This window comes from Sinocyclocheilus anshuiensis, unplaced genomic scaffold (assembly GCF_001515605.1).
Source record: "Sinocyclocheilus anshuiensis isolate Anshui unplaced genomic scaffold, SAMN03320099.WGS_v1.1 scaffold935, whole genome shotgun sequence".
Lineage (NCBI taxonomy): Eukaryota > Metazoa > Chordata > Actinopteri > Cypriniformes > Cyprinidae > Sinocyclocheilus > Sinocyclocheilus anshuiensis.
This window is the reverse complement of record NW_015544174.1, coordinates 253,369-264,371: the sequence shown is the minus strand read 5'-3', so window position 1 is coordinate 264,371 and position 11,003 is coordinate 253,369. Positions and strand designations below refer to the sequence as shown.

Sequence of the window (11,003 nt, the reverse complement as noted above, 5' to 3'; positions counted from 1 at the left end):
CACACACACACACACACACACACATATATATATATATATATATATATAAGCTCGATATATATAAGCTCGATACCATAGAGCCCCCCAATCCCAATTATCCCAATTTAACCCATCTATAACAATTATCTGATGTTATTTTTATTAATTAAAAAAATGTGTTTGAAATCTCGATACCATAGAGCCCCCCCACATAACAAATCCCAATTTAACCCATCTATAACAATTATCTGATGTTATTTTTATTAATTAAAAAAATGATTTCAGCATGTTTGAAATACCTTAAAGTGATGCTTTGCGTCCTTAAAACGTGAATATTTTAACTGAACAAATAAATATATAAAATTCCCTGGTCCAGAGCAAAGTCATAAAGAGCTGATGTGATTTTACTGTTTGGCCACTAGATGGTGCTGTGTTTCAACTTTTTAAAAACGATTAAATGTGATGTACGATGTTGAATGTTATTCCTTTCTTGAATCAACAGGATTTATTTGTGAAGAGATTTCAAATCAGCACTATTTTTTTTTTCTTAAATTGTTGGTACTGGAAATAGCAGTGATGCTTTATACCTCTTTCTCTTTTTAGCAAAGTACATCGGCTGTTATGTTGATGACACACAGAAACGGGCTCTTAGAGGGGTTTCCTTTTTTGACTACAAAAAAATGACTGTCTTCCGTTGCCAGGACAACTGCGCTGAGAGGTACGTCAATTTAAACGTTTTATCCCCATGTACATGATAAGGACTTTCTTTTGAATCGTAGGCTATGGTTTATATACTCTGCTTAATGATGTTTTCTGTGCCCTAACCACAAACCACAAGTTTGTTGAAACTTTCTTTGTGCAACTAACAGATAACTGTTCCCCACAAACAAATGATTTCAGGTTTTACTGTTCTTTTAAGATGACTGTGATGTATCCACTAAAAAGAATACACATGAGACGGCACGTTTGTCTTCTAGCCACCACTTTACTTCTTTTGTAACTTCCGCCCAACTGGCGCCCCAAACAAATTCCCAACATTCCTAGCGCTACTGCTACAGAATCTCAATTGTCTCAAATGCAAAATTGTAAGCATTTAATACATCACAATGACATTTCATCCCCACAATGTTGGTAAAAACCTGACTTACACATCCACACAAACACTCATATTATCATGTACAGATACACATCCATACACATTAAGTCATCATAAACATGTAATTGCTCTCACCCTAGAGTTAATGACCCTTAACTGACAAACATAAGCAATTTCACACTCATTACACTAATCTAATTCCCTTTACCCTTGATTAACTGAGAGGGCAGGGTTATCAGATATGCCGTTTCCTCTGATAGTCCTCTGATGTTTCATGTCACTAAGATTTGTGCTTTAACTATCATTTTCAGGATGTGTGCTCACAAATGTTTAAAAAATGTTTCCGTTTTTTAAACTAAAATGGATAGTTCATCAAAAAAAAAACGTTAACGCCCACATGTCTTTCCAAATCTGAATTAGTTTCTTTTTCCTTGGAATACACAAGTAGAGATACAAAAGAATTGCACTGATTGCTCTTTTCTGTGGAATAACAATGAATCGGAACTGAAGCTTTTACATTTGAAAAAGGGTGCATTTGCGTAACGTGGAACAGAGTGATATGCATTCTTTATTGTGGTGTAACAGTGATGTAACAGTAAAGATGGTCATTACGACTAAGTACTAAGGCATATGATAAAAACTGAAGAAACTGATTGAAACAGGAACTTAAATGTACAGGAACCTAAAGAAACTGATCAAAAAGTTAAGTCATTATTAACTGAACTTTTAAATTTTATCTTTTTAATGAATTGGTTGATCAGTGGTTCTCAACCTTTTTTGGCTCCAAAGCCCCCCATTGTCCAGATCAATTTTCTGTACATTTCTGTAAATAAAAAAAAAAAGAGCTTAACTATTTCAAATTAAATTAAATTTAGTTGTTGTGTTTTACTGGATTAGGATTAAAGATATGCATTTAAAAAAATATTGTACTCACAATTTCTACCTGATAATAAAAATGTGTATTTATTATCAAAAAGTGCTTATGGCGCTTGAAGATTTTATTCATTTACATTATTTTCCAAGTCTAGAAATCTCACTTTCAAAATTAGGCTTCCTCGTATATCCAAGACCATGGAAATCCTGTTTCTTCAAAGAAAAAAATATATAGTTTTTGAGGGAGAGTGGAAATAAAGTATGCATATCTTGATATACTTTTTTTTTCTTAGCTTATTTTGAAGCTTGTTTTGTTGTAATTTAAGTCATTTTGAGGCTCCCTTGGAGGTTTGCTCCCCCATAGTGGGCTCTGGCCAGTGCCAGAGAACAACAAACATTCATCAGTCAGACAAGATCAACCCACTGACTCACTGATCCAGTTCCTGCAGTTAACTGCTCACTTGATATAGATTATCAGTAAATATAGTGACTTTTGGGTTTGCTTCTCACCCAATGCAATTGTATGTCCTCAAAAGTCTTGAAATGTCTTATGGTCTAATTTAATGATCATTTTATTCTGCATTTACATCCTTGTTGCATCACCATTCATTGTTATTTCATGAAAATAACAACCAACCAGTTTTTCCACAGTTAAAAAAAAGACATGCAGGTTTGGGGCAACATTAGGTTGAGAAAATGAATTTTCATGTTTGGGTGAACTATTAATGTTGCCTTTCACTTTCATTCCTGTTAGCATTCTTGTTTACCCTCTCTTTATTCAGTTCCTCCCCCCTACATGTTTCCATTTATTTTTATCATCAGTCTGTGACTTGGAAAAGCCACAGAAAGAGAGAGAGGGAGGAAAAAGGGTTGAGGGATTTTGGCGTCAGGACTGCTTTAAAGGGAGTAATGCAAGTTACAGAAAGAGCGACTTGAGAGAGAGAGCCAACACAAGCAGCATCTGTTTGTACTCAGTGCTGTGCTCCTACTCTCAGCGTTCAAGAATCCTGCCACCCATATTGAGGAAAGTAGGAGAAGACACAGCCTGCATAGAGATGAGCCAGAAACTGAAGAAAGGCATCCTTTTACTGTCCTCCTTTGATAAAAAATCATGCATGTAAAATTGCCCTCATTCATTTTGTTTCAAAGGACAGCACTGTGTTATGGACAACAGTTCTCTGAAGCTTTTAACCCAGAGTGCCAGCTTGACACAGTTCTGACCTTTTTTTAAAAATTGAAAATAAGAGAGGTGGAGAGGAGGGGGGTTGAGGACTGGAGAGCACAGTAACTCTACAGTCCAGCCAGATGTTTTAGATTTAACAGCAAAACCTCAAAACGAAGGCACAGTGCAATTTGCAATTGCACATAACAAAATGCACTGATATATTTTACGCTGTTTTGTGAAACCATGACATATTAAAGGCCTGGCAAAACCTTTCCAAGAGTGCTTGGAAACTAAACTTTTCACCTAGTGCATCAGCTGAATCGAAACTGATTTCTTAAACAAAACAGTGCAACTTGCGTCCAGCTCTGAATTTGAGGAAAGGAAAATTGCTGGTCAGATCAAGTGTCAGAACAATAAACCCAGTGGCGTAGGCAGAATTTTATTTTTGGTCGGGCCTGGCCAAAAGTGAGTGGGAACTAGTAACTAACGGACAGAGTCAGACTCAATATTCAGGCAATTTCAATCTTTTCTTTGATCCTATTGAAAAATAAACCATAGAACATAGTGGAAGACATGCATAGTAAAACTACCACGTCTCTGTCTCTGTCATGAATGTGCCCATTGTCAACATAACCTAAAATCATTCACAATAGCCCCAATCCCTAAATACTTTTGCAGATTACAATAGGCCACTCGAACTATAAAGTTAGAAGCTGTGTACAGTAGAAAGATTCTCTCATTTCATCATTCTACAGTAAATGTTCAAAGATTCAAGGCACTGTATTTCCTCATCATATTTCCTTAAATATATTTGATATAATTGAAGTGTAAAAAATTATTTTATTCAGAAATGTCATGTTTGTGATTTTTTTTAATTTGTTCATTCATTATTGAAATTAATAGGCCTACATATTCAGAAACAGGTGCAGTTAGTCGTCTGCGTCAGTCGCAAATATAAATATAATCTTTGTGAGGACGCCTGGCAACATTCTTGGCAAAATTCTTTAGACACCGAACACTAAACGACTTTAAACACCAACTGAAAACACTAGATGAGCCAAAATACATTCATAATCAGACTGAGAGTAGTGTGTTCCCGGCTCTACAGAATGAAGTGGATCAGCCTGCGCTTGGGACTGAAAAGTTTTACTGTTACTTGTGGGCTGATGGACGGGTTCTCTCCCGCGTCGGTGCAAGTTTTTAAGTCAAGTTTTTACAGAACATTTTCTATCACACACCTGCAAATTATAGTCTAACTGACAGGGTGAACAAACACGAATTCACAGATGCGATATGCCAGAGACGGCATACAGCTGTCTGTAATGTGTCACAACACATCTGTCAATCAAACTCATTAAGAATTATGCAAAAACACATTTTACTATTTTAGATGTTATAATAGTTTTGTAATTGTGATAAAATAGATTAAACAACAATTATTTAACAAATATTATATTTGTATAATAAACTGGAGGGGCCTATTCATCATAGTGGAATGATGCCCGTCAGGCCCCTCTGCTGGCTATGCCCCTGAATAAACCACATGCTTTCTGCCGTTTACAAGATCTGTTTCTACATGCACGCCAATGTGCACCACAAAAGCCTTCAGTATAAAGGAATTATACTGGACGTATAGGACGTATTACACTATTCCTTGAAAAGCCTATTATTAAGTGACTTGTTCATGTGACAAATGTGACAGTTCATGAAACATGAAACACCCCTTGTGCACATACAACTTTTTAGTTACTACCCCAGATACTTAACTACTAAGCTACATCATGACCCAGTGAACATATATGCAGTAATGCTATTTTTGTCAAAACAATGCCTATACTAATTTATCCCTGACCTCCCATTGTTTTTTATGCTTATTTGTTCATTGTTATTGTTTAAAGTATACTGTCTGGTATCTGCTTTTTCCTCCATTTCTGTCACCGATGGAGTTGTGGTTCCTTGCCACGGTCACCTTTGGCTTGCTTAGTTGGGGAAGTTTAACTGATTGCACAGACACTATTGGAAGAGAGCTGAACTGGATGATGACGTCACTGAATCATCAGTGAACTGGCTTTAGCTGGAAAAATGACTCTTTGTAATTTTCTTCTTGCATTACTGTACTGTAAAGCCGCTTTGACACAATCAGTATTGTATGAAGTGCTATACAAATCTAATACAATTTTTTTCCCCTCATATTGTGTCCAGTCATTTTGACCTGGAGAGGATTTTCAAATGTTATCGCATTTGACTAAAACCGATTGACTTTGCTCACACAAGGTATAACAACTTCACATAATGTTTGTACCTTTTCCCTATCAAAAAATGACTGGCCTGCAAAAAAATTGCTAATAAATTTCTCATTATGCCATATTATTACCAAATGTTTAATTTTGGAACCGATTGATTGCAGGCCTTCTTGATCTGAGCTTCTGCACCTCAGTTTTGAGTGAATATTGCCAATATTGTGTTCTGGTTTGTATGCGCCCAGAAAAGTCTATTGTACAGTTTCTATTATCTCTTTCTGTTTGTGCATTTTAAAACAATTTTTGCTTGTATTTTTGCACATTTTGTGCATATTTTGGGCACTTTTATTAACTGTGATAGTGTAGAGAAGTATCAGTGTTGGGAACAGGATAACTAACAGGGCTTTATATCGCACTTCTTCATAAGAACCATAGCTTAGCATGTCGGATCACTGGCAGTCCACTGGCCTGACATTGCAATGAACTGAATGAATAATGATGTTTTCTCTCTGTCTTGTGTTATTAGGGGTTATCTCTATGCGGGTCTGGAGTTTGGAGCCGAGTGCTACTGTGGCCATAAGATCCAGGCACCCAACGTGTCAGAGAGTGAATGTAATATGGAGTGTAAAGGGGAGAAGAGTAACCTCTGTGGAGGACCTAAAAGACTGTCCATATATAGACTGGAGCTGAGCCAGGAGTCGACCCGCAGATGTGAGTATCCTGACACACACATACACTTGTCTTACACACATGCTTCTGCAAGCTCACACTTGCATGTATCTGTCAATCTCAAAAGCGGAATGGAACACATGACTAATTTCTTACAGGAAACTGGGTAAGCCTTTATGTAAGGTTTCATTTGTTAATATTAACTAGTTCAGTTGACATGAACTAACAATGAACAATACTTCTGCTGCATTTATTAATCTTAAAGTTAATTTCAACATTTATTAATCCACTTTTAATTTAAAAGGTTACATTTGGTTACATTTATTTAATGCGCTGTGAACTAACATGAACAAAAAATGATCAATTGTATTTTTAATTAACAAAGATTAATAAATGCTGTAAAAAATATATTGTCCTAATGTTAACAAATAAGACCTTAATGTTAAGTGTTAACAGGAAGTCTTGTTTATCTTTAAACTGTTTTTATAATCCAAGCATGATAACAAGAGCGTAGCACAGGGCAAATGGCTCGCCAGTTTCAAGCTCTCGGGGGAGTGATTATTTTTATAATGATTTCTATTCTGTCTTTTAGTGATTGTGGAAAAAAATCTTATCACTTTGTTTGTTGCATGTTTGTTTTTTTTTCCTGTCTCAATCATTTGTGTTTATCTATTGTAGCTTTGAAAACTTTTGCCAGTATTGTTTAGCTCCTTCTCACGACATCCATTTTTATAATAAACTATAAATAAAATAAAATTCATATCCATTTCCAGATCTTTATGGCACATCCTTCACCCTTTTCCTCATGTCTCATGTTTCCTTTATTGATAAAAAAAATAGCACAGGCAGAAACTTGTGACATTCCATCCTGTGTGTCCTGAATAAGCACTTTTCTCATGTGACAGGATGTCTATGTGCGTATGTGATAAACACTGCAAGCGAAAACAGTAGTTGTGCAGGAACAACTTAGCCTTTGATAAAACCATTGCGGGCCAGAGGATTTCTTAAATTAATTGATAAAAGACCATTTCCATTTTTTTAATCAGTCAGTCAAAAAACATTTACAAAACAGTAGTTGGTGAGGTTTTCACAGACAAGCAACACTCCCATTTTCCTCAGAAAATGGTATACATGTAGTTGTTTGTGTCACTTTTACCTTTTAAAAATTCATATTTATTTTGGTTTTTAGATGGGAGTTCCATCTTCAAGGGATGTTTTAAGAGGCCAGACAACGTGACCCTGGCGCTTCCTGCTAGTGCCGTTATTAAAAACATGTCAGTGGACAAGTGTGTTGACATGTGCACAGAGAAAGTGAGTATGCATGCATGATCTGCATCTGGTATCTCTCATATTACTGTGCTTATAGTCTATCCTATATGATTTCTTCCTTTGTCTGTCATAGGAATTCTCTCTGGCAGCCTTGGCTGGTGAAAAATGTCACTGTGGCTTTCCTACTCCTCTCTTCACCCTGCATGACCATGAGGATGAGGAGCTGTGTCTCCAGCGCTGTGCAGGAGAAGACTTCGAGAGCTGTGGAAACAATGACTTCTTTGTAGTGTACCAGACCCAAGTGCAAGGTAACATTAGCTTGTTTGGACCAAAACAATGTGCTCAGGCCAATGCACAGGCAGCCCACATGCACAATATTTTTCCTTCTTTAGGACAACAAACATGTCAGGTCACTATGGAAGCACGAAATATAGCCCAGGTTGTGCTGCTTAAGCACATTCAGTCTTCACAGTGTTTCAAATGTGTGATGAGCTCTATGTGAGCTCTTGTGGCTGCTTATCATGGTCGACCCTCACGTTTGCTAAATTCATACTTCCTCTACACTTCCTCCGAGTTTGCTGTCAAAGTAAGTAAACAGTTTGCTTTTTTTTGCTTTGGTTTCAACAGTGGTCAAAGGTGATGGCTTCAACCAAAGAATATTTGGCACTAAATTGATAGAATATATCATGCATTTACAGATATCTGCAGATATAAAATATAGATGACCGTTTCAGGACCCTTATAAAAAATATTTTGGGTTAAGCATTTGGTGCCTAATGATTATTGCAAAAAAAAAAAAAGACAACATTTTGTCTTAGAATTCTGTCTTGACTAACATTATCTGTGTAAATTAATGAACACAAAGTCACAAGGGCAACAAAGATTTACAGCTTTAACACACATCATCTCATTTCCTCTTCAGTCTGATAGTCATCCATTCTGTGGTGCAAATTATGAATGGTCATGTACTGCTTCAAACCGAATTTGAAATCTAAGAAAGACAACATTTGAAAAGACTGAATCAGATTGTTTTCAAGAGCAGTTTCTAAAATCAACTTGTCTCACGTCATCAAAATAGCAGCATATGTTCATGGTGATATGTGCATCATAAGCCTTCCCTCTGTTTATCACACCGCTCAAACCTGATTGAGACATTTTACCTGTCTTTTAAGGAATGCAGAGATTCTGTGATTTGAAGACTTATTTTTGCATATTGTAACGGTCACTTAGAGCAGTTATTGTAATTTGTGGAAGAATGACAACTGCGCATGTGCATACAATGTGTGCCTGTAAGACAGAAGGTGAGCAGGAGAAAAGATAACCACTCTGCAGACTTTAGTTTCTCTTCCATTTATTTTCCATCTTTCTGTTCGTGACCTAAGTTGAATGTTTATTTGTATACTTTTACTCACTCAAACCCCTTTGTATGTGGATGAGTGGGACGACGCTTAAGTCAATTTAATAAACCTGGGGGAAATACGCCAGCTCTTGTGTCTCGTGCATCTTTTCCTTTGACGGCACACATTTGATTTCTCTCTCTGGGCAATTGAACATTTCTACTCTGCGGTTACAGAATGTCAGCTTTGAGGTCAGAAGTATATATGCTAATATACTTGCTTCTCAATCAGTTTCATGGAAACTTTAATGAAACTTAAGGATTTTTTTCACCTCAGTATCTTATGTTTGGTCTGATATGTGTTCTTCATCTCTACAGATAATCGTTGTTTGGACCGGCGCTTTTTGCCCTCTCGATCCAAGCACTCAGTGGCACTAGCTAGTTTCCCAGGCGCAGGGAATACATGGGCCCGTCACCTTATTGAACTGGCTACGGGTTACTACTCTGGGAGCTACTACTTTGATGGCTCACTGTACAACAAAGGTTAACTTAACTTTTTGTTCTCCATAAGGCCATCTTTTTCATCTCTTGCTTGCTGATGGTCTTCCTCTCTCTTTGATTTCTCTGCATGTGCAGGTTTTAAAGGGGAGAGAGATCCCTGGCGCAGTGGTAGAACCATATGTATCAAGACCCATGAGAGCGGCAGGAAGGAGATTGAGGCCTTTGACGCCAGCATTCTCATGATCCGGAACCCTTATAAAGCCCTCATGGCAGAATTTAACCGAAAGTATGGTGGCCATATTGGATTTGCCTCTCAAGCTCATTGGCGGGGGAAAGGTGAGAGATGAAAGCTTGTTCTAAAGCCTTGTGATTACTCTACTTAGTGCGCAATACATACAGCAGTACTTGCATAAAGCACATAAGAAATGTGCATGTTATTGCCTCTGTTAAAGAAATAGTTTAGCCAAAAATGAAAGTTTACTGAAAATGTACTCACCCTCAGGCCATCCAAGATGTAGATAAGTTTTTCTTCATCAGAACAGATTTGGAGAAATGTAGCATTATATCACTTGCTCACCAATGGATTCTCTGCAGTGAATGGGTGCCGTCAGAATGAGAGTTCCAGCGATACCGTTGACTTGATTGCAAAGATACTATTTAAACTGAGCTGGATGTTGACATCACTGAATTCAATGATGAACTGTCTTTAACTGAAAAATTAGTGTTTACTATTGTCATTTTGCATTATTGACACACTATTTTCCTAATTAATGCTGTTCAGTTGCTTTGACACAATCTGTATTGTTAAAAGCGCTATATAAATAAAGGTGACTTGACTTGACTTGACTAGTCTACCAATTAATGTCTTGTGATGTGAAAAGCTGCGTCTTTGTAAGAAACAAATCTATCATTAAGGTGTATTAGGTTTAAATCATCTCTTCTGGCCAAAATTCATAATAATGCATAATAATTCATTATAATGATAAATTATATAACTTAATAATAATAAAAATAAGTCATAATAATGCATAATAATAATAATAATGTCCCTGTTGTCCTCTCACATCCAAATCCACTGACATATTCTATAAAACTGTTTTGGACTGTTTTCACTTGTAAACAGTGCTTGATCTGTGCATATTTTTCTCCTGATTCAGATGAGATGACTTTTCACTGGAGAAAGCAATATTATGCATAGAGGAATATTTTAGCTGGAAACAATGGTTTGACGTTAAAAACGTCTTAATGTATTTGTTTATTACAAACACGCAGCTTTTCCCTTCACTGGAGTCGTGTGGATTACTTGTGGGTTATTGTGATCCACTGTTTGGACTCTCATTCTGACGGCACCCATTCACTGCAGAGGATCCATTGGTGAGCATGTGATGTGATGCTAAATTTCTGTAAATCTATTCCGATGAAGAAAGAAATTCGTCAACACCTTGAATGGCCTGAGAGTAAGTACATTTTCAGCAAATTTTCATTTTTGGGCAAACTATTCCTTTAACTTTCTTTTCTACTGCTGCTATACTGATATTTTTTCCCTATTACAATTCGTCCAGCTCCTCTTTCATATACACACTCTGGTTTTACATTATTTGACATTATTTTTTTGTCTTCACTCACCTCATCACAATATTATCTGTATCTAAGGCCAGTTTGGTAGGCTAACAGCCCAGTGTTTATAATCAGGCTAAATGTTTAAAAGAACTTCTGTTTTGTTCTTGATGTTGTCATTAGTCTGAGGGTTAAACTTAGTTGCTGTACTGCAGTCAAGAGTACGGTGACGCATTGCTGCCACACACATATTTTTTTTTTCCACTCAGTTATGTCGTTTTAATGACATCTTTTCTCGTTAAAACGACATCTTTTCTC

General features: G+C 36.7%; 1 protein-coding gene across 2 annotated transcripts in view; it reads left to right on the top strand.

The window, feature by feature from the left end:
- The window catches only part of LOC107696066 (WSC domain-containing protein 2-like), a 32,247-nt gene that overhangs the window by 11,812 nt on the left and 9,432 nt on the right, over positions 1–11,003 (top strand). For both annotated transcript variants that reach the window (XM_016496212.1, XM_016496214.1), the window contains 6 exons: positions 583–697; positions 5,880–6,064; positions 7,212–7,333; positions 7,425–7,599; positions 9,006–9,170; positions 9,264–9,464. In XM_016496212.1, coding sequence (XP_016351698.1) covers positions 583–697; positions 5,880–6,064; positions 7,212–7,333; positions 7,425–7,599; positions 9,006–9,170; positions 9,264–9,464 — 963 coding nt within the window. The remainder of the gene's footprint in view (positions 1–582; positions 698–5,879; positions 6,065–7,211; positions 7,334–7,424; positions 7,600–9,005; positions 9,171–9,263; positions 9,465–11,003) is intronic.